Below are 24797 nucleotides of genomic sequence, written 5' to 3' on the forward strand. Positions count from 1 at the left end.
TGCAAAGTGATCATCATTCTTTCAAGTGCTCAGGGGGAAGGGAGGGGTCACCTGGAGAGAGAAGGATTGATGGATTGTCAGCCAGCTGCCCTTTCTCTCTCATTAAGGAGGCTGTTGTTAACGGACTGTTCAGTTTTTTAAACTGATTTTAAAGGGCTGCCTTTTTCCCCTTCTCCAGGGATTAGCCCATTCCTTCTCATTTGCAGTGGCCATTCTTGTTGAGTCAAATCCGTGTATAAAAAAAATCAGTGTTCAGTAAGACCTTTATTGGCATAAAATACAGAGAAAGAACAAAACAGAAATATACAAAGACAATACAACATAAGCATAAGAATCAGTCACTACCCAGAGTCCCAGGGCTCTGCCTGGCTATTACCCCAGATAAAAAGGAAGCGACATTATCCAGCGTCTCAGAATCAGGTGTAGAAAGGAGAGACTGAAGCATGATTGAGTCCTCCCAGCCCTGCATCCTAGCTAACAATGGGCCTAGATATTTCTTGCGTGACGCATCATGTAGCGGGCAGTAAAAAAAGGTATGCATTAAAGTCTCAACGCAATCCCTACCACACTTGCATTTCCTCTCTGAGTAGGGGATACCGCTGAACCTGCCAGTTAATAAGGCAGATGGAAGAGCGTTACACCTTGCCAGTGTGAAAGCTCTCCGGGCCTGTGGGCACACCAGGTGGTAAAAGAAGGAGGCCGGTTGCCCAAAACTGACTGGAATATGGAGATGGAGTGGAGAACATGTGGTTCTGGCGGCACTAAACAGCTCTTGTTGTTCGATATCAAGAATTCTTCCTTTAATGATTCTGTAAGCTGCATCACAGCCAATCATACCTAATTCTGCAGTGTCCAGCCCTATTGACTTAATTTTAGTTAGAAGATCAGTGATCTCTATAGGCAGGACTGGATCCGATAATAATTGGTGCATTAGACCAGAGGAGGTAGGGTTAAATAAAATCCTAAACCAAAATTTCAGAAGTCTTAACCATGCAGTAGTCCTTAATCGAATTAACCCCACCTCGAGACACAGAACCGAGTAGGGAACGCACCTGGGTAAGCCCAAAATCTTCTGTAAAAAGGAGGCTTGGATGCGTTCTAGTGGTTGGTTGATAACCTTATACCAGACAGGAGAGCCATAAAGAACCTGGGAAAGAACCTTTCCCTTAAACGCCTCCAGAGCGGCCGGAACATAACCATTGCCGCAGGTGTAAAAGGAACGGGAAATGGCTGAGGAAGCTAGTTTGGATGCGTTCTGCACTGCCTTGCGATGAAAAGTCCAAGTGAGCCTGTAATGGAAGTTGATACCCAGGTACTTGAAATACTTAACCTGTTCCATTTTGTTGCCATTACAAGACCACTTAAAAGCCTTCTATCTGTTAGCAAATATAATTATCTTAGATTTAGCATAATTGATCTGCAATTTGTTGGTCAAAAAATACTCTGTGGCACGCCTGAGCAGACGTTTCAGGCCAATCCTAGTACGAGGTATCGGTACTGCATCATCCGCGTACAGAAGTAGCGGCACTTGGCTTGTGCCAAGCTTTGGACAATGGCCATCTACTTCCTTCAGGGAAGGGGCAAGATCATTTAGAAATAGATTGAAAAGCATGGGGGCCAAGACACAGCCCTGTTTGACCCCTTTCAAACAGGAGGTCACAGGAGGCCAGATAGGCAGATTCACAGAGGTGAAGTCAGGGTAGGTGTCCGGGGATTTGCTCTTATCATAAAAAAGGTCTGTAAAGTGTTGAACCCATGTATACGAAGGAATAATAGCAGGGTCGTATGTTTCTGATCTACATGAACCCGCTACAACTGCCCAAAATTGCTTATTATTTTTGTGTTGAATCGCTTGATGCAGCTTGTTCCATTGAGTTAAAACAAACTTTTCCTTTTTCTCTGTCAATAAAACTCTGAGTTGTTTTTTGAGAATGGAGTGTTTAACTAAACAACTGGGGTCATTGTACTTTCTAAAATCTAAATAAGAAGCCCTGATACACACCTTAAGATCCCTACATTCACTGTCAAACCAATCCTTTTTGTCAAAAGCACTGCATGTTTTAACCGACATGGGCCTGGTACTCAGATCCTTAAAAATGTATCCAATAAAACCTTCAAAGGATTTGATTTGAACAGAGGGAGCAGAGTCCTGTTGAATGGCCGATAAAAAATCTCTGCTTGCTGGTTCCGTACTTAAACGATGGAAGAAAAATCAGTGTATAACAAGGCTGGACCTGTATTTGCCATTTTACTGCCCATTCCTCCAATTTTGGAGCACTCCACAAGCCCTTCTGTACTTCACTAGCCATAAAAAATTTAGCGTCATCCACTGACATGACCTAGTTGTTATCTAGAGCAGGGGTGCCCAAACCCCGGGCCTGGGGCCACATGCAGCCCTCAAAGCCTCTCAATGCGGCCCTCAGGGAGCCCCCAGTCTCCAATGAGCCTCTGGCCCTCCTGAGATTTGTTGGAGCCCGCACTGGCCCGACGCAACTGCTCTCAGTGTGAGGGCTCTTGCATGAGCTGTGGGATGAGGGCTTCCTCCACTGCTTGCTGTTTCATGTCTGTGATGCAGTAGCGGCAGCAAAGGAAAGGCCAGCCTTGCTTTGTGCAAGGCCTTTTATAGGTCTTGAGCTATTGTAAGCCTTTCATTCATTCATTCATACAAGTTCATCTTTAATATATTCATTTATGTAAACTTATGTAAATTTATTCAAATTTTAAATGAAAATTAATTCCCCCCCCAGCCCCTGACACAGTGTCAGAGAGATGATGTGGCCCTCCTGCCAAAAACTTTGGACACCCCTGATTTAGAGGCTAGAAGAGTCACTAAAAGAGTCACTTTTCACTAGAGTCACCAAATTACTATTGGTTAAAGGAGGCATCAGAAGGAGGAATGATCATTATGTAATCTGCCCCTTCAGTTTCTAGTGAAGCCCAAAAACATTTTTATTTACATTAGCTTTCAGAGGTTGGTAAGGTTGTTTTACCAGCTTCTGAATGGTACAAATTATAAAAACAAACAATTCCTCATTGTTTTTATCAGGCCTGTTACTTTTATTGTGTATTTTTGCTGCCTTAGTATTTTTAGCTTGTTTTGTATTGCTTTTTTACTTACTATCACCTATGGCAGTGGTTCCCAAACTTACCTGGGTCGCAATGCTCCCACAGCCCGTTCTTCCCAGCTCAGGCCAGGTCTGTGCCACCTTGGACCTTGCAAAATCCTGCAAGATCCAGGATGGCAGCACCCGGGAAACAGGTAGGGGAGGCCACGGGGGACATCCCTTGGCATCCCTGTGAGTGTGCTGTGATACCCCAGGCATTGCAGTGCATACTTTGGAATGCATATTCCTGTATACTCCTGATTTATGGGTTTTTTAAATTGTCACACCATTGCTGTGTTGGCTTTTAATTATTCTTTAGATTTTAAATGTTTACATTTTTTGAATCTTTCATTGTATTATCTATTTATCAAGTATTGTAAATCATCTTGAGCTTTTGGAGAGGCAGGAAATAAATGTAATTTTTCCTGTTTCTCCTATGACAGCTCATTCCCAGTGGCACCATATACTTTCCATTGCCCATCATTCTGTTAAGTCCCAAATCCCCCATTTCCTTTTGGCTCAAATTCTAGGGGTTTCTGGTATCCTGGGTCCATGCATAAGGGGGCTTCCCTTGACTAACGTCGTCGTCAGTGGCTTGCCCCCAGGTTACTCCCCCTTGGTACCCTCATCCACTAATGCCTGGATAAAGGCCTTTCATTGGAAATGTATGGGGGAGGGTTATCCCCTTTTCCCAAATATTTGTTCAGGTCAGAATCTGCCCCAAAAGAAGAGAGGATAAAGTAGCATCCAGTTCTTCCTCCTCTACAGGATAGACTCCTTAGGCTTCTGGTGTCCCAATTACTCAGTCAATGCTCGCAACCTTACATCCTGTTAATCATCGACAGGACTTGGATTTTAAACTCTTAGGCCTTGTAGGCATATGTGTTTCCTCCTTCTTTCCCACTCAGAACCTGTGCCTGTCATTCCTGTTGCCTTCACAACAGGGAACTCTGATCAGGAAGCCTTCTGGGAGGTAGGGTTTGCTAGAACCTGTTATCATACCAACTAAAGATCAACTTTGAGGCAGTGAACTTAATGGTTACCTTTGAATTACCACAAGATTGGTGGTCAGATTCTTAATGGCAGTGTGAGGGGGAGGGGAAATCGTATTTCTGGTGGCAGTGTATCCAGTGATCAGAGTGGGGTGGCATTGTGTCTGGCAGAGATGCTCATGGGCACTCATATATTCTAAAACCACTGCCCCGACAGAACCCCAACCACCCACAACAGCAAACCCTTCCCCATATTACGTGTGTGATCAGCGACGTTTCCTCCGCTGTCCCTTCAGAAGCCATGGAAGGGGAAATGATCTGATGGGTTGCCCAAAATCCTTTTCCTACTGCTTAGCTGTTACTCAGGCCTAGGAGGTCTCCAGGAAAACTACCCAAATTCAGCAACCACCACTGTCTCCCACACTCGCACCCACCCCTTTCGCAAGGGGTGAAGTTGAAGGACAAAGAGGCTGTTGTTGCCTTTGTGGGTTAACCCAGAAAGATCTCTCCCATTGGAAACAGTCAACAAGAGCCTGCATGCCATTTAGATGTCTTGATCACCAGGTTGCTGCTGTTCTCTATTGCTCTCTGTCCTCTGCACACTTTGCAGACTTTGAGGGGCAAATAGAAATACATACTATTGCAGATTGGTTCAAACTGATACTTACTTTAGAGATGAAATCTGGAGTAAAGCCAAGTAAAAAATAACATGGCTGGCAATTGAACAGATTAGCTTATTTTACAAGCAGTAGAAGAAAAACTAAGAAGAAGAAAAGCAGTAGACATAGAGAAACTGAAGCACTCATTGCACTTTAGAACCTCCTTAAAGCATTTCTGCCCAACATTGCATATATGCAACGGGGACCAAATGTGTACATTTGTGAGCTGGGCAAAAATGGGTTTAATACTAAAGAGGCTAATCTTAGTTTGGACATTGTCGCCCACATCCCACTAGTCGAACATCAGTTAGAGAACTTACTGGATGTGCTTATGAAGAACTGCATATTCTTTTAATAGAAGAAATGGACCATTAATTTCCTCCAGTGTCTAGTTTTCTTTAACCTTTACAAAAAGAATGAGAAAATAACTGTGTTATTTCCCTTGGTTATCTTTTTGTTTTTTTTCCTTTTCCTTATAATTCCTCCAAGGTAGGGTTCCACACTGAAGTGGGCATTTGCAAATGCGAATGCCTGTTTGCATTTTTGAAGACTACAAAATGCTCAAAAATCTACTTTATTTTTAAATATTAAACTTGTTGTTTGGCATCTGCGGTTGTACCCAGGATGTTGTTTGAAGTGTAACTTTAGCTCAGATGCATTCCTGTCCTTCCTCTTCACTGTAGATAGAGCAATAGGGTGCAGTCCTAGTAGTCAAGTCCTGAATGAATAGACATTACACTTCTCTGTTGTACTTTCATGTTGAAGTAGAATGGAGAGGTGGATGGAATATAAAACACAGTTCAGTTTATGTTGAAAAGGCTTTTTTCTAATCCCTATTAACTTTAAAACCATGCTAATTGTGTATGATATTGTGTGTGTCTCTGTCCATTGGCTTCAGTGGCTGACTCAATCATATAGGTTCTGACACCAAACAATTACATAAGCTCAATAGAATGTGTTAATTAGGTAGGGTAGATGCAGGCTAAATGCTCTTTAGTTAAGACCTGTTGAGGCCATTTCCTGTTGATCTCTGAACATAATTATATATGCATAATTGGAAGCCAGACATCCTTCTTAGGCAATAGTCTGTGAAAGTACAAATTATAAAGTCTTAGCTCTGAGCTGGCTAATGCATGCTAATTTGGTATGGTTAACACATGCTAGTTGATTTATCCAACTTTGAAAACAGAATCTATCCAAAGTATTCTAAAATCATAACTATTCAAACATTTTTGCAGATAGATGGTCTGATAAGATATTGCTATGCAGCCTGAATTTTCTCTGTATTGCATTCCTAGATTTTTTATTTCACATAAAATGAATTTTAAACTGATGATTTTCAGGTACTCGTTTTCAGTTTTACAAGGGTCACAGGCTATATTGTAAGCAAAATTGGTAGTGAGTTTTACTGATTTGTATTTATTTGAACAATTGCCTTGAATTTCTGTGGATTGGGTTATTAAATATGGAATCGTATTTCAGGTTTTGATTTCTTTATACTATACAGCAGCTCTGAAGATCTTGTGCTGTGAAATCCAAACAAATTTTGTTGTAGCCTTTAAAACAAAATACTGCATAGTTTTCTGAGTACTGTACAGACTCTGACTGCTTGATGATCGTATGGCTCAACTCTGGATACATTAGAAAAATATATTTCCTTCAGTATCTGTCCTGTCAATTTCTAAGAGACTTTTTGTAGAAGAGCAATTTGGAAGTTGATGCAAAATTTCTGTCTCCCTTTCATGTTACAGAATGTGCCCACTTGCTCTTGGCCCACAATGCTCCTGTGAAAGTCAAAAATGCTCAGGGATGGAGTCCTCTTGCAGAAGCCATCAGCTATGGAGATAGACAAATGAGTAAGAAACTGTCACTCTCTTGGCTTGACAGAAAAGCCATTTAGCCATTGATATTAACTGTGTATGGCAGACCTTGATCATGAGTATACTAAGATGAGGTCATTCTTAAAGTGTGATGCTTACATTAGGTCTTGCTATAGATTGAGCAGTGTAAGCTTGCGTTGGGGTCAGTGTTTCTCAACCAGGGGTATTTGTACCACCAGTGGTACTGAGGTGGTGTCTGGTGGTACCTGCCGGACCCCCCAGACCTCTGCCACCTGCCAGCAAGACCAGCCACATAACATAACAAACAGTAGTAAGAGGCTCTGCTTGGAAGGCAGAGTTTTAGGGTGTGCTTTTCACACACTCAAAAAAGCCCTCCCATCCACCCTCAGCCACTTACTGGCATATGTTGTGTTGTGCCTGGCCTCCTAATCTGGAAGTAACTGGCAGTGACATCATTGCCAGTTACTTCTGGTGGTACTTCCAATAGGTGGACCAGAAAAAGTGATACAGTAGTGGACAACTGTTGAGAAACACTGGTTTAGATGTAAAGTCAACTATTACTTTAATGTGGTTAACTTACAGGTGCAAATGGTCTTTTTCCCCTTCCACATGTTAAGTGTTGCTTTGGCACCAACATTTAGTATTGCTAAATCAAGAGCAAAATGTAATGTTTTGTTCTTATTAGGTAAGAATTAGTTGATTGACCATGTGCCACAGTGTCATTGGTTCTGATCTTCATGAAGTCAAAATAGAATAATTATGCTATTCTTCTCAACATTAGAGTTCTTGAGGCATAGAGAGAATTTAGACAGGAAGTTCTACACTTTAGGTGTGAAAATAAAACTGTACAGACTAGCTTTATCCCATTGCCGGAGTTGTGCTTGTATCTTTTAAATGAAAAAACATGCTGTCTTTCATGACTGACAAATATAATTTTGTTGGTTTGCATCTGACGTTTATTTGTAGTATAAAATTATAGAGGAACATTGCTTTGCTTATTATAACATGTTTGAAGACTGTTAGTGTCTATGATGTTTTATAACTTATGCGTAATACTCAGGACAAATGATTTAGATGTTTAATTTGTATATGCTTTGAATAAAATATAGCTGTTCTCTGGATGGTAGATCAGTAAGTGTTCATTGCTTGTTAAACCCAGTGACCAGTAGAGTGCTAATGCAGATCTCCAGTGCTTAAATACTGAGGGATTTGTGATGAAAATTAACCCTGTACCTCTGATGAAGTGAACACTAGTCTACAAAAGCTTATGCTGAAGTAAATTGTCTTTAAGGTGATCTAAGGCCCTTTGGTGTATTGACATTATGGCTCCGCCAAGAAGGCCGTGCCTGAACCGGAATTTTTGAACTTTCCTGAAAAGGATAGTTCAAATTCAGAATTCTGAATCTAGATATCTTAAATGGATTCTTTGAACTGCAGTGAATACTAAATATTACTACCTGATATTTGGCTCACAGTATATTGATTTAGTTACAGCACTCCTAAGAAAACTGAAACAACAGTCTAGGGAAAGTGTTGAAGAAAAGCGACCTCGATTATTAAAAGCCCTGAAAGAGGTAAGCTTGTATGAGTTTTGTCATCCATCGTTTGAGGATATGGAATCATTAATTTTCAAAAAATTTAGAAGTGGTTGCATTTGTTTGAAATAAATTGGCAAATTGCTCAAATGGGTTTCTCAGTTTTGGAAGCTGCTGTTTGAGTTATAGCTCACTAGAGCAGCAGCTCGGGAACTACCACAGGCACTCGCCTATAAGTTGATCCCACAGATAAGTCAAGGGCAGGTTTTGAGCTAAAAATCATGGAATTTTCTATGACCCTCGGATAAGTTGGGGGTTAAACTTAGGGGGGCATCTGAGTATCGTTTTGACCGATTTTGCCCAAGGCCAGATCCTGAAAAATAACCTACCAGTAATTGTTACCTAAGAACTGTAGTCTCTAATTTATTAAAAACATAGTAAAGGATCATAAGATACATTTTTATTCTTTTTTAAATTCTGGTCTTCACCACCTTTTTGTAAACACTATTAGAGTAAGTGCACTGTAAAGTACATACCAGTAAAACAGTGGTTCCCAACCTGGTATTCATGTACTCCCAGGGGCACTCAACAGGACTCTTAGGGGTACTTGAAAAAGAATGGAATAATGGCAGAAAAAGTTAGGTTGTGCTCCAGAATGCCTTGCAAGGACCAGCAAGGCAGGAAGGGAGGTAGCTAGTTGGCTGTGAAAGCCCCACCAATAGCTAGTTTTTGGTCATCAATTCATGTATGAACCAGTGATTGAAAACCAGCACAGTAAAAACTGAAACATAATATGGAAAGTGATCAATCACTTAGAATTTCTCAGCACACTTCTGGTGCAAAACTGTGATAAATACATGAAGTCTGGGCTTTCATATAGAGGAGATGAGGGCTTGTATTATTAATTATAAACATTTTGCTAATGTGAAGGGTACAATTTGTGGAAATAGGCTGCCAAGGGATATGCAAGTGAAAAGGCTTAGGAACCACTGTAGGAGATCCATAAATCAAATCCACCTTTAAGGTGTCTGGTATGTTAAGCCAGAAGCTCTACATATAACATATAACCCATAACACATAACTGAGAGCGTGCAATTCAATTCACAGCAGAGAGATGCAGCTGCATATATTTGTAACCTTTTTACTCAGAAGTAGACCCACTGCTTTCCATTATTTAAGAGTTATTCTTAAATAATGGTGCACTGATTTGTAGCCTGTGACTTTGTTTCAGATGGAAGGAGGATCCCATCCTGGTGTTGAAAAAGAGACCTCTGCCAAATGCATGCATGCATTTGCAAAAAGGAACCAGGTTGCAGGAGAATAAAAGGTTAACTTTGGTTGGAATTTCCCAGGAAAGTTACTATAGAAACAAATGACCTTTAGCAAGGACCAAAACCAAAACCAAATGACCTTTAGCTTTAGCAAGAACCAAAACTTTTCAGTTGAAAGGCTCTGCCCTCTTATTGACCCAGAGATAAATTGAAGTGATAATTGGAGCTTGATTACTTGGCAAAAATTTTACTGCTCAGACCATCTCCCTTAGATGACTAGCCCATTAGTGAATCACCATGCAGCAGTAGCGTGGACTGAGGGAAAGGTAGTGGCTGGTTATGACCTGTAGACCATATGCTGTTACCTGTCTCTTTCATACTGTTTTTTTAATAATACTGTTACCTCTTTAATCCCCCATATATGCGGATCCCAGTTAATGGGAACTGTGTTATATATGGGATCCCAGTTAATCAGAACTGTGGCTCCCCTGCGCATCTCCTTGCTTCCCTTGCCTGTGGAGAGTATTCTGAGCCCTGCAGAGGCCACGCATGCCCACCTGTGGCCTCTGTGGGCCTCAGAATGACTGTTATAGAGAAAAAAAGTTACTTCCAGTTTTAATGTTATAGGGTTCACATTATGATTTGATATGTGATGGGGTATTTGGAAATGATCACCATCATAATGTGGGGTTCCACTGTATACCTGTCTACACACATAGCATGGTTGAGATCAAATGGGTGTGCACACAATTGTATTTTGTATTTTTTTAAAAATGTGAGTTAACATTAACATATTTTCTTTCTCTCCAGCTAGGTGACTTCTATCTTGAACTTCACTGGGATTTTCAAAGTTGGGGTAAGATTAAAAAAAATAAATAGAACCTAAGTAAGCTAATAGTTTTTTTCTAAAAGTGACCTGCTACTTGGGATGTTCTTGCTTTTACAAGCTTTAATTATTTTCTACATTTTTTATGCCACCCTTCCTCCAAGGTGCTCAGGGTGGTATATGTAGTTCCTTCCCTCCTTTTGTCCTTGCAACAACTCTGTGATGCTGAGAGTTGGCCCAGGGTCACTCAAAAAGCTTCATGGATTTGAACCTAGATTTTCTAGGTCTAACACCAGGACCACTACACTTGGTAAAGTTAGTTTTCTGTAGAAAATCCAAATAGTGTTGTGCATATAAAATGTTCTCTAAAAGTCTTGTATAAGTTCTTACATTCATTAAGTCATTTACATTTTAGTCTGTTTCCAGTAATAGTGGGACATTAATTCCTTTCCTAATCTGTAAGAACCCTTAAAGATTAAATATTACGTGTACTGTAATAACTTTTCATAATTTTATGGAACATGTGTCTTACTGTTTGCTCAAGTACAAAATTAGGCTGAAATGTGCTGCTCTGAAACAAATTTGATAACTTCCCACATCCTATTGGTGTGTACATATGCTTTCAGAGAAGTAATGTGGAGGACTCTTCATGTGGATGGACATACTGAATGACATGAATGTAACTGTCATTTATTTTCAAAAACAGTGCCTTTACTTTCCCGAATTCTGCCTTCCGATGCTTGTAAAATATATAAACAAGGTATTAATATCAGGTAAGAATAATCTTCATCTTTTTAGAACTACACTAAGATGAATATGCTGAAACATTTAATTTAATTCTGGCTTCATTAGAATTAATATTCCCTTTTAATAATCTTTAGAGTTGCAGATATGAAAGTACTACATTTCCATAGTGCTTAGCTTAGTTCCTGAGAGGGTTTGTAGGTACTTCTACATGGGTATCTGAATTTTGACATGACTGCCTATTAGGTGATTGGTTTTTCATTTTAACGAGAAATAGCAAAGCCATGATGACTTTCTCAAATGAAGATTTAGCTGTTTTAAGCAGATTTTTGTTGAAGGGAATTCATCTCCTGTCCACCTCTTCAGAGTAGAAACATGGAGAAGCCACAATGAAGGAGGAAGAGTATTTGGATCAATCTTCTGCATATCTCTCCTCCATTTTAGTCTGATCAAGTTTGCTTTTCTTCTCTCCCCTTTCCTAAACAGGACTTCCCACTGCTATTCTTTCAGTAGTGGCAGGCTGTAAGCTGCTGTACAGTGACTTTCCCTTATCAGTGGCTAACTCCTAGACTGATAGATGAAATGTGTGTTTATCTTTCTGTGTCAACTCAACTGTTGAAATATTTCCACAGGCTTGACACAACACTCATAGACTTTACTGACATGAAGTGCCAACGAGGGGACTTGAGCTTCATTTTCAACGGTGAAGCTGCACCCTCTGAATCATTTGTAGTTTTAGACAATGAACAAAAAGTTTACCAGCGAATACATCATGAGGTAAGTCTCAGTGTTATGGTTAAACATTCCAGAATACCAACTATAAACAGAATGCAAAATACATTTTGCATTTTATGCATAACTTTGTTTTATACCACAAAGTAAATCTGATACCGAGTGTCAAAAAACTTTCAACGAAATTTTTGCAATGTTGCACTAGTGACACTTTGAGGGAATATGGCTGTCATCCTGTGCTTGTTTACCTGTAAGTATGTCCCATTGAACTCAATGGGAATTAATTCTAAGTAAACATGAATAGAATTGCACTGTAAGAGTTGCAATCCTGGACTATCTTGTTTGGGAGTCATGTAGAAAGCAGTATTGTTTGTTTCATTTATTTATTTACAAGTTTTCTATCCTGCTTTCTCTCCCTGCCTGGCACCCAAAGTTTATTGTTGTGATTTATATTTTGCTTTTTCCCATGGGCTCAGAGCGGCCTACAGAATATTTTACCACATACTGATAGGAGTGCCTTGAGGACCAATCTAAGAATTACCGTATATGCTTGCGTATGTCAAAAAAATTATGCTTTAAAAATGACCTGAAAAGAAGGGTCCACTTACACATGGTCAATACAATAAATAAAGTTTCTAAGAGCAGCTGCTTAGTGGGAGGCAGGTGGGCTGAGAAGCAGGATGCAGGGGGATGAGAAAAAATGGAGTCATCCTACTTATCCGTGTGATCTGAGGCAGCAACAGAAAGCAAACAGAGCCATCATACCTTCTTCTCCAAACAGGAAGAGAGATGAAGGCACTTATGGGAATTGTTGTCTTTTTGAGAGCTGCTGCTATGGAAGTATAGTACTGTATTCGTCAAAAAGGCTACTACTCCCATAAGCACCTTCATCTCCCTTCCTTTTTGGAGAAGAAGGTAAAATGGCTTTGTTTTTTTTTCTTTTTGGCTTTCTGTTGCTCTCTCACAACACTTACTGGTAAGTTGTTTTCAAAAATTCCACGCACTCCTAAGTTTTACTGTCAATTTATCCACAGATTGTAGCAAATTTTATGATTTTTGGCTTAAAACTTGCCATTGACTTACCCATGAGAGAGATACAAGTATATACCCATGAGACCCATGAGAGTATATACGCAAGTATATACATTGTTTGGGGAGGAAACAGACCAAAAGGCATGAAACAATACAGGTCCAGCTTTGTTATACACAGATTTTTTAATACACGGATTTGACTCAACACTAACGGCCACTGCAAATGAGAAGGGATGTGCTGATCCCTGGAGAAGGGGAAAAATGCATCCCTTTAAAATCATAGTTTTAAAAAAACCATTTTTCTTACTGTTGTAGAGAGAGAGAGTCATGCAAGCCATTACAGGTTTAACCTAATTATCCATAGATTTTTCTCTCCCAATGCAATGAGAAGCCTCCTTTAAATTAAAGGAAAACAATCCTTTAACAATGAGAGAGAGAGAAGACAGCAGGCTGACAATCTATCAATCATTCTCTCTTCAGCTTTAGCCCAAGACCCCTCCCTTCCCTCTGAGCAAGTGAAAGAAAGATGCTTTGCATTGGTGAAGGGAGGGGTGGGAGTGAAGCCTTTCTTAGCACCTTGAGAGAGACTTTGTTGGATTGTTGTCTTAATGACTATCTTAACATCACAAAGGTCAGCAAGGCTGTTTTTAAATCACCTGAGCAAAGAAACTTTGTTTTTTAAATTGATTTGCTGTAGTGTGATTTTTGCCATCCATGAACTGAACCCTCCAATAATGAGACTCAACCTGTTAAGTTATAGTAAGTAAATATGACACCTGTTTGGGAAAAAGAGCTCAGTCCTAAGTGCAGTAGTGATTTTGTTTCTAGAGCACTGTCCGGTAGTACATAGACAAAACTCATAGAACCTAGAATGCCACAGCTGCATCTTCAGCATCATCAATTTTAGTGGAGACTGTTGGAAAAGGTGCTGCAGTGTGGGCTGGGCTGAGTGGGGGTAGAGCTTAGTTCTAGGTATGATCAAGTCTAGGTTCTGCCCAGAGCTAGGACTGATGTTAACTCTTAAAATAATTTATTTTGAAAAGTGACAGTTTTAAGAGACTAAACGCTGATCTTTTACTTGGGGGGCCTTCTGAATACAGTATACTTTTTACCAAATAAACATGCATAGGATTGAACTATAGTCTATTGCCATGTTCACTGTAGTGGTGCTCTGGAGCGGGGGCCTTCAAACTCTGGCCTACGGGCCAGATCTTGTGCCCCAACATGAGAATCCCAGGCATAGCGTTGGTGAAGCCTTACTGTTCCACACTGCAGCCTCTGTTGTTTTCACCCTATCTTTGCAAATGAGTTACACTGGGCAGTCGATTCCACCCAGATATCAGAGCACAGAGCCTTCTGGGGTGATGTGCAGTGGAAGCAGCTGCCCAGCATGACTCACTGCAAAGATTGCGTGTAAAGAATGGATACTGCAGCACAGAACAGTAAGGCTTCGCCACTGCCGTGCCTGGGATTATTATGCTGTGACACTTTGGGCTGTAGTTCGGAGACTGCTGTTTTAGAGGATACCTCATTGGGCAGTTCTGCTACAAACAGTTGCACATATACCATTATCTTTTGCAATAGAGACTATATGCCCTCTAAAAAGCCTTTTATTTATTGTGTCTATAGCAGTGATACTATTTTTATCTTAATTTGTAGTAATTCTTAATATGCTTGGAAGGCAGAAGGCTGCAAGTCAAGAATTTTGCACTGGAGGTTTTCAGAAGTCCTATTAGCTGTATAAACTTAAGAAAGAAGCTGACATCAGAATGCAGTATAGTTTACTATCTGGCCCAGCTCTGCAGAGATGCAGTTTTAATCGGTAGGAAATAAGATGTACGAGTAGTAAGACCCACCTCTTAGTAATTGGGTCCTTTCAGAGAGAAAGTTGGGATAGAAATATAGTAAGTAAATAAATAGGTTGATTATTTAACCTAACTATTTGAGCAAATATTGGTAAGATAGTGAATAACATGCCTGAGTTAAGTATTCTCAAATATATGAACATGCACATTTTTTCTTAGGAATCTGAGATGGAAACAGAAGAGGAAGTTGACATTTTGATGAGCAGTGATATTTATTCAGCAACATTATCAACCAAATCAATTACCTTCACACGTGCCCAAACAGGATGGCTCTTCCGGGAAGATAAAACTGTAAGCCTGTGTTCATTCTAAACTCTTCATGCTGTTGTGCCTAAAAGATGGCAATAAGGCAAGCAGATGAAATGTGGAGCAGACCCAAATGTCATGCCTCCTGCCCTAGTCCTTGATTAGGAAGAGAGACAATGGGAAAATTTGGAGTTAATGAAGAGAGGCTGACCCAGTGAGGTTAGAAAAAAGAGAGATTGAAAGAGAATATAGACAGTGAGTGGGTAGACGAGAGGTGATGAGGCTAGATGATCCTCTGGCTTACTTGTCAAATTTGTGTGTGTGTGTTTTTTCTTGCAGGAAAGAGTAGGAAACTTTTTGGCAGACTTCTATTTGGTTAATGGGCTTGTGTTAGAATCAAGGAAAAGAAGAGAGCACCTCAGTGAAGAAGATATTCTTCGAAACAAGGCTATAATGGAAAGCTTGAGTAAAGGTGGAAACTTAATGGAACAAAACTTTGAGGTATAAATTAAACTTTTGTTAAATTGGATATTTAAACACACCGTTGCAATTTTTGATTTTAAAGATTTTAAAATTAAAGGCTGATGGTATCAAAAGAGCTCTTAGTGCACACACAGGCTTGTATGTCTTCATGAGGGGTTGTGGTAGTTTTTTTGTGAACTCTCCGCTTCGATGCTTCTAAAACTGCCTGGTTTTCAATTGTAGTCTCCCACAAACTTTCCAGAGGAAGGGTTTTGGGCCCCTAGAGTGTGTTAATCCTAAAATGCAACCCTTGGATTGGGCCTCAATTGACATCTAAATGTTCAGGATAATGCTTGATGTCTTGGGGATATTTGAAATATATTTCACATTTATTTATACAGGTATTTATATACCGCCTTTCTTTGGTCGTCAGATTTCTCCTCTGACTTTAATCCAAGGCGGTTTACATAGGCAGGCTGTTCTAAACCCCCGTAGGGATTTCACATCACTTCCATTAATTGTAAAATTCCAGGCTCTTCCCATGTAGTGGTATAATTTTTCTTTTCCTGTGTTAGGGATCTCCAAACTACGGCCCAGGGCTGACATCTGGCCTGCCAACAAGATTTTGTCTGACCTGCAGTAACTTTTTTTTTGTCTGAGCATTTCCTGATGTTTGACATTTTTCCTCATTATGTATCGTTTCTTGATTTAAGCATGGCATTTTTTCTTTGTAACCGTCATATTTTGCTTTTGTTCTGAATTATATCATGGTGATTACAAAAAAGATGTAAGTAAAACATATTCATAAAACTGATTTTTTTTTGGCCAGTGAAAATGTGTAAAATATACGATGTGGCCATAATACTGAAAAGTTTGGAGACTTCTGTCTAGGTCAGTGGTTTTCAAACTTTTAGCACCGGGACCCACTCTTTAGAATGAGAATCTATCAAGACCCACAGGATGTGATGTCATGACTGGAAGTGACATCATCAAGCAGGAAAATTTTTAACAATCCTAGCCTCCAATCCTACCCTCACTTACCCAGGAGTAAGTCCCGTTTACCATCGTTAAAAGCATATGCATAGTAGCTTGTTAAAAGTACAGATCTGTAACATTTCCCCAAATGTAATCACATACCATGGTAGCATCAAGTGTAATATATTAAAAATAAAATATTGAAATGAATGGGGACCCACCTGAAATTGACTTGCAGCCCACCTAATGGGTCCCACAGTTTGAGAAACACTGGTCTAGGTCACTAAGAGTGAGTATACCTCAGCTCTTAATAGACTTCTCCTTAATGCCCACCTCCTTTTCTCTAGATGTTTTGCGGTATGCCAACTTTCCAGTTCCTTTTTCTCTGAATAGTTTCAGGGACAGAAACCTATTCTGTTTTGCCAACAAGCTGCAACTTTGAAAAGGATTTATTTTTACTGTGGGCTTTCTTCTGGTTTCCTTTAAAAGTTGACGTGGTGTTCCCTGAATAACTTAACTGTAGATTTAAGAGTTTTTGTTTTGTTCATGCACAGTTCTGTTAGCCTTCTTAATATTCTGTCACAATTCATTGGCATTTTACAATTCTGTCACATTGAAGCACTGCTTGTACAATTCAGTAATTGTAAAGATGGTTAAAATTTGGGATACTTTGTTTTGTCTCGCATTGAACTAATGTACACTTAGCTGTCCTAACCAGACTTATAAATTAGGTTGTTAAAGTCTCAGACACACTGCAATGGACTAAACGTTAGCCAACATTGTTGATACTGAAGCCAATTTCTCTGCTTGGGCATCAGGCCACCCAGGAAAATACCTACAGTTGCTTGTTTTGGATCTGACGACTGCAAATTTGTGTTGCTTTGCCTAACTTAGTTTCCAGACAGCAATTTAAGGGTGGGCCCTTTCCTTTCCAGTGCAGAGTCCCTTGTTGGGAGTAGAGGAATATGGTTGAGCTTCTACCACTTCTGACTGCAATCCTGTGTTTTCTAACAATTGAGCACTTGTTCCCTATGACTGGGTGTATAAGAGTTTTATAATCAAGAATGTTCTGATCTTAAAGTGCCAATGCTTGATCAATTCTAAATGTCCAATTTTATAGCATGTTCAATATTTAGACTCTTAATGTATACATTTTTGCTTTATACTTAAATATAAATGGTGGATAGATCACAGGAATTGGATGCATAGATATACGTGTTGTAGATTGAGCATGAGGGGACACATGTTTAAGGCTGATGTCTCAACAGTGCAAATAGAACTTCAGCCGGATATTTCAAGAATCATCCTTCACATAAATGGTCATAAATATATTTTTAAAATCTTGCTAGATTTGAAAATGGAACTGTCAGTGTTGTGTCAAAACTGCATTTTATGCCATTCTGTATTCATTTATCTACAATCTAGAAATTTAAGTTTGGAGAGAGATTTGAGAGTTGCGTTACTAAGAACCTGTAAGTTGCCCCATGATCTTCACATTATCATGCAGGCTGTAAATTGCCAGCCTGTATAACAGGAAATGTGTACTGATTATATGTACTAGCTCCATGTTTTAAGATCATCTTGGCCTTTGAGATGTTCTGATACCAGATCCATCTGTTTCTCCTGTGTACATTTCTGCTTAAAGCAAGATGTCTAAATGGTCTGTTGCAAGCCTTGTAAATGAAGCCAAGAGCTACTGCAAGACCTTGCAATATTCAAATTCTGAATCCTATCCAATTTTCCAACACTGGTGCAGCCGTAATTCGGCCCCAAGGTAAGGGAACAAATGTTCCCGTACCTTAAGGAGGCCTCTGTGACTGCTGCCCCACCACAAGATACAGTGCATGCCACATTGGCACAGCTGCACCGGCACTGAAAAATTGGATAGGATTGGCACCTCAGTCACCTTTCTTCAGAAGGAGGACCTCTGAAGGAGGTCCTTTGACCTCTTTGGAGGAAGGGTGAGATACACATAGATGGTGTTAACTTTCTAAGCAATAAAGTATTTTGAGATATTGGATTTTACAAAGAATTACTCTTTCTTTAACAGCCTGTCAGAAGGCAGTCTCTAACTCCACCTCCACCCAACACAATTACATGGGAGGAGTACATATCTGCTGAAAATGGAAAGTGAGTAGTCAATATATATATGGTGACAGTTTTAGTCAAACAAAAGCATTCTCCTAGAGTTTGACAGATAAAAAATCTTACATTTTTCTTTTGAAAAAGTTGTTTCTGCAATTTATTTGGTTTTATATAGTATACTTTTCACTGTGCAACTTTGTTTAGAATAGCATCCAAGCAGTGGTGTAGCTAACAGGGTGCAGGGGGTAGCAACTGCACCAGGCAACAAGCTTGCAAGGGGGGGGGAGCAAGCTGAGCTTGGCACTAGAGCGGCAATTTCACAGGCCAACACACATTTTGCTTCCTTAAATGTTACATCAATTCTCGGGTATGTTTGGGGTGCCAGTTCCAAAAGCGGCATCTGTTTTGCCCTATCACGTCTAGTTTTGGAGATATAGTATAGCCTCATTAGTGAATGGCTCAAGCAGCTTCCTCATGAGGAAGCCATGGTGTAGGCTTCCTCATGAGGAAGCTGCTTGAGCCATTCACTAATGAGGCTATACTATATTTCCAAAACTAGGCGTGATAGGGAAAAACAGATGCCATTTCTGGAATCGACACCCCAAATTCTTATCAAACCACCATAAAGTTTGGGAAAAACTTTTCTGACCCTCAATTTTGTAGGCCTGTGTTTTCAATCTTTTTCATCTCATGGCACACTGACAAGGCGTTAAAATTTTCAAGGCACACTATTGGTTTTTTTTACCATTGACAAGGCACACCTTGCTGCTGGTAGGGGGCTCAAATCCCCCAACTGCCCTACTAATAAATGATCCTTCCCAAACTCCCACGGCACACCTGTGGACCATCCATGGCACACCAGTGTGCCACGGCACAATGGTTGACAATTGCTGCACTAGAGGCCAAAATTGTGAAAACCTTGGTATGTACAAATAATACCATTGTGTTATATATCATTGGAAAGGTAATTTAATGCAGAATGCAATGAAATGAACCACATGGAATATCTATTCTATCAAAAGTTATGGCCAATTAACCAGAAATTGAAAAAAACAACGGCCTTATTATTATTATTATTATTATTATTATTATTATTATTATTATTATTATTATTATTATTTATTTGTATACTGCTTTTCAACAAAAAGTTCACAAAGCGGTTTACAGAGAAAAAAATCAAATAACTAATGGCTCCCTGTCCCAAAAGGGCTCACAATCTAAAAAGATGCAAAAGAACACCAGCAGGCAGCCACTAGAAAAGACACTGCTGGGGTGAGTGTGGAATAAAAAGTGGATTTTCTTAACTCAGAACTGACCTATGAGACTGATTGTTCTGAGAGCCAGATAGCTTTTATGATACAGCATGGAACCACTAAGGTGTTAATGAGTCAGCTCTCATTTGCATGTATCATAATACGGTTACCCCTACTAACTGGGTAAAGAGGCACTTCTTCAAGTGATGCTTCCTTTTTATTTAGTAAGGGGAGAATAACCTACTTCACCCCAGCACAGTGTCTCTAATCAATAAGAGTCACACTTCTTACTATTTACTTAATTAAATTTGATTTTGTTGTGGAGGGGGGGGGGGAACTACAAAATCTTCTTTGACCCCAGGTAGGAGATGCTTTAGTTATGCTACTGACTGAGGAGAGGTGGCAGAGCATGTGGGTGGTAAGCTGCTGGGGGCAGGAGGCGGGTTCTCTCCCAATTTTCACTTTTTAAAAAACCCGTGCATGATGTCATTTCTGGTTGTGACATCACTTCTGGGCTCATAATTTTGAGCTCAGCACCAGTCTACATGATCATTAGCTACACCACTGCATCCAAGCAGTTGTTACAATGGGAATATTGCTGTTAATATGAAGTAAACTAATAGCTAGTACCTTAGGCTCTTAGTGGCGTGCATGCATTTTGAAATTTTATGTCCCAAACTAGCCACAATAGCCAGATTTCTTGTGTAAGACAATATCCTTGGGTAATCTTAGAAAGCTATTTGGTACAGCTCAGAATTGAGTACAAAGATGAAGGTGGATGTGTGAATCCATTCTTTCCATCTCTGGTACTACTGATTAGTACTAGTTACTAATCCTTTTGAATTTTGAAACTGTTTGAAATTTCATCAGTTTTTAATTCTGTGGGCCAGTCCAGCTGTTTTAAGTCCTGTACTTGCAATAAGACAAAATTAAGCAAATTCTTAACTTTCTCATTGAAGTCTACTTTGGGGTGTGTTCTTGGTTTTTGTACTTCTTACGTGGAAGAGGTGCAGTGTGATGAGCTGCAGCCATACTAATACCATTGAATTCCCACCCAGCCTTTGAACTAGAGTTTATCTAGCAGCAGCTCTGTCAACACCACATAGCAAAGAGTTTTTGAAATGTAGTTGTTTCAAAAACCATTTGATTACTACATATGAGGAGCGGGGTGTGTGTGAAGAGGAATGTTATATGTTAGGTTCACCATGCTTAACAAAATCAAAGGTAGTGGTTTTAGATAGCAGGTGAGAGGCTTAAGCAATCCAGTTCAGTACAGACTGGATATATTCGAGAGAAATGTTCATTCTGGTGACTTAGATATTTTTGAATGGTCCTTGATATTTTTCTCATGACCTTGGTACATCCATATTTTATAAATTATACCTTATCGTGGTGGTCTTCCTATCATTATTTAAAAGGCATATATTTAAATGTAAATATTACAGAACACTTTATAAACTGCTGAATATGATTACAGTCAAGAAAAAGTATGTAGCAGGCTTCATTTTTTTTTCCAGGATAGTTTTTGTTTGGAGTAGAGACAAGCTTGGTTACATATATTTCTTTTTTGTAAACATGGCTTCTGCGTTACGTCCAACTTGCAGTTGCTGGGCAGCCCAATCCTGAGTTGCCCGGAGCTGTGGGACGCGGCGGCTCCACAAGATCCACCAGATCCAGAGCCTCCCGCACTATCACATGAGGCTCCTCAGGAGAAGGGGATGTTCGTCCACTTCCCCCGTGTAAGAGAAGCAGTCCTGCAATGGGACTACTCACTTTAGCGGAGACTGTTTGGTCACTGCTAAAGTGAAGCTGCTCCTGTAGGGCGCGCAGCCCTGCCCAAGCGCCCTGGATCCTGTGGAGCTTGGATCCGCCTCTCCCCCATGCCCCCGGACATGCCCCCATTTCCCATTCCGCAGCCCAGTGGTCACAGACACCACCAAGCCACGGAACGTGGGCGCCCACTGCACACTGGCTCAGCGCCGGCTGGAGCTGAGCCAGCTCTGGTGGAACCTGGCAGTAAGCCCCGCAAATGTGCCTTATGACACGTTTGCGACTGTGGTCCACGCCGTGGAGGCGCGGCACAGACCACAGGATTGGGCTCTTAATCCAGTGGCCATGATCCAAAGAACTGTGGAACAAGCACTTACATCCAAGGGGCTTTCAATTTCTGTTTTTCAAACATAAGTCCTGTATGCCACAGTGGCAAATGGTGTCTTGAAACGCACTTGGGTCTGCTGTTCAAATAAATAAATAAATTTTCCCTGTGTATGCAAGTTCTTGAGCTTATCTAAGTAGCTCTATATTGCCTTTGCATTAATTCTTAATAGTATAAGAACATAAGAACAGCCCCACTGGATCAGTGTGAGAGCTGATATTTAACAAACACACTATGTTTTTAATAGTGTGAGATCTGGTATGGCCAAATGACAGGTGTATCTCTGTACTTCTCATTTTTACATTACTGGGCTGTTTGCCCATTTTGGGGTCCATTTTGGTTGCTGTTGTATGAAGGTTTCCAGACTTTATTAAACATCTGCTATCAGCCTATTCTACCCAGTGGAAATGCATTCTGAAATCTTACTGTTTGTAAATCTTATTGGAACTTTTCATTTTGCTTCTCTTTTAACCAGAGCACCTCATTTGGGTAGGGAACTGGTCTGCAAAGAAAGCAAGAAAACATTTAAAGCCACCATAGCCATGAGCCAAGAATTTCCACTAGGAATTGAATCGTAAGTCTAAACTGTCTGTTTCAAAAGCTTGTGGAAGGGCTTTGGGCATATGTAGATAGATTAATATTAGGGAAGGGCATGTAAAGGTGGTGTCTTTGAATCTGCGGGGGATCCGTTCCCAGACCCCCGTCCGTGGATACTGAAAACTGCAGATAATCAAATCTGTGGTTTTTGGCTCACCTAGGCTCCAAACCAGACTAGAGCCTTGCTTTGGTCATGTCTGGAGCCCATCGGAGCCTCAGAAAGGCTGCATGCAGTCTCTCTGAGGATCAGAATGCCACCCAGAGCCATTTTAATGTGACTTCCAGTTTTATCAAAAACCAGAAACCATGTTAAAAATGCTCTGGGTGGCATTCTGAGCCTTGGAGAAGCCGCTCCAAGGTTCAGAAAACTTCCCAGACGCGACCAGAACAAGGAGGTCTCCAAGAGGGCCATCTGGGGGTTCAGTATCCATGGTAAGGTGAACCCACTGATAAAGAGGGGTGTGTGTGGGTGTAAATTATTAGTATTAAGAATACTTATATACTGATTTTTCAATAAATACTGGGTCAGGCTAAAGGTCTATTTAGTCCAGCTTCCTGTATTTCACAGTGGCCCAGCATATGTCTCCAGGAGGACACAAGACACCTGTATCCTGTTGCTATTCCCTTGCATCTAGCATTCTGGGGTAGCCTAAAACTGAGAGCTTGCATATACCCATCATGGCTTGTAACCTGTGGTGGACTTTTCTCTCCATAAATCTGGGGCTTCTGTCCAATCCCCCTTTAAAGGCATCTAGGCCAGATGCCTATGCATTTATATGCATGCACCATGCATGCACCCAGGTGCATCCTGGGACATGGACTTCACAGTTCACAAGGTGGTCTGCAGACAAAATTAAATGAGAAAATGAACCCTTTGTGCCAGACCTTGAACAGCACTTGACTAGAATTTGTATAGGACTGTTTGGCTTTTACATGGGTGAACAATCTTTGCTAAAAGGTTAATTTGTGTTAATCAAAGGGCAACTATCTTTCCTGCAGCATAGCTTGGTTCAGCTGCTTGAGTCTTGTGCACTGTTTGCAACAACCTTCATTTTATCATAGTATACTGGGAGCGCAGGTTAGATCTTAAAACTACTAAAATGAAATAATCATTTCTACTTTTTCAGGTTATTGAATGTTTTAGAAGTAATTGCACCCTTCAAGCACTTTAACAAACTACGGGAATTTGTGCAGATGAAGCTTCCACCGGGCTTTCCTGTCAAGTTAGGTGAGCTGTCGGTTCACATTTCATCAGTTACCGTGGTTGCTTACTCAACCAAGAAACTGAGAATATTATTCAAAAGTTGTAATTTTTGAAGTGGGCAATGCAACAGGCTGCCACTCAGGCTTTATGAGGAATATAGCCAGATCTTGAGTGCTCTGTTATTGGGAGGGGTGGGGGCAAGTGCAGGGTAGTAAAAAATTTTTAAATAGTGGGGAATATTGGCTTGCCATTTCATATTGTACTGAGTAGAAAATATACAAGAATAGAAAGTGTATGCTCTATGAATTGTTCTGTCTCTGACCTTAGTTAATGGATATTTCTCCTTTCCCACCTTGAACTCCTCCTTCTCCAAATGTATGAGTAAAGTAACTACACACACACAGGAATATAAATCACTAAATTCCCAGCCTAAGATTACCCTTAGCATACTTTTAAAGCATTTGTTTTCTTAGGGCTGCTCGAAAGCTAGCAAACACCAACAGAAGCATGGGTATATAAAATTATTTAAAGCTGGAGAGGGACAGTAGTTCGTAAGAGAGCCATTGTTTCCTTTTTGTACATCATGCTTTTTTGGTCCCATTGATTTTTGTATGAACAGGCATTTCAAACAATGCAATACCTATTTATCACAGATAAAGGTGCAATGAGTACTCACCTCCTTTTGCAAGCCACTTTCAGCTCTATGAAAAAATGTATCACCTGTCTTCAGCAGAACTGTGCTGAGTGCTGTATTTAAACATAGGAAGTGGTACATTCACTTTGTTCCAGATGTTTTATTTTTTGCTTGATAGCAATGGTAGGGAGGGCAGGGAGAATTAGAAGAAGCTTCTGAGCTGGAATGCTGTCTCTTGTCATTTACGGTTTGAGTTTCTAGGCAAGAGCTTCCTGTTTGATGACATCACTTCCAGCTCTGACATCAGTGATGTCACTTCCTGTTTGATGATGTCATTTCTGGCTATGACATCACTTTCAGGTTGCTGGCATCACTTCCAGTGGGCCCCAGACAGATTGTCATTCTCAGAAGTGGGTCCTGGGCTAAAAAGGGTGAGAACCATTGCTCTAGTTTAATGATTTCTGTGATTGTTCAATAATTTGTGCATTTCAGGTATAATATCGGGACTCTTCCTTTGTCATGGCTGAAAGACCCCACTAGCTGCAGTCTTCTCCCTCCCCCCCATCCCCAGCTAAGAGCCATTTC

General features: G+C 40.4%; 1 protein-coding gene across 1 annotated transcript in view; it reads left to right on the forward strand.

The window, feature by feature from the left end:
• The window catches only part of ANKRD13C (ankyrin repeat domain 13C), a 39620-nt gene that overhangs the window by 10498 nt on the left and 4325 nt on the right, over positions 1-24797 (forward strand). The window contains exons 3-12 of the mRNA XM_066625773.1: positions 6507-6611; positions 8085-8170; positions 10213-10258; positions 10935-11001; positions 11605-11749; positions 14761-14892; positions 15187-15348; positions 18335-18414; positions 22253-22351; positions 23502-23602. Coding sequence (XP_066481870.1) covers positions 6507-6611; positions 8085-8170; positions 10213-10258; positions 10935-11001; positions 11605-11749; positions 14761-14892; positions 15187-15348; positions 18335-18414; positions 22253-22351; positions 23502-23602 — 1023 coding nt within the window. The remainder of the gene's footprint in view (positions 1-6506; positions 6612-8084; positions 8171-10212; positions 10259-10934; positions 11002-11604; positions 11750-14760; positions 14893-15186; positions 15349-18334; positions 18415-22252; positions 22352-23501; positions 23603-24797) is intronic.

This window comes from Tiliqua scincoides, chromosome 4 (genome assembly GCF_035046505.1).
Source record: "Tiliqua scincoides isolate rTilSci1 chromosome 4, rTilSci1.hap2, whole genome shotgun sequence".
Lineage (NCBI taxonomy): Eukaryota > Metazoa > Chordata > Lepidosauria > Squamata > Scincidae > Tiliqua > Tiliqua scincoides.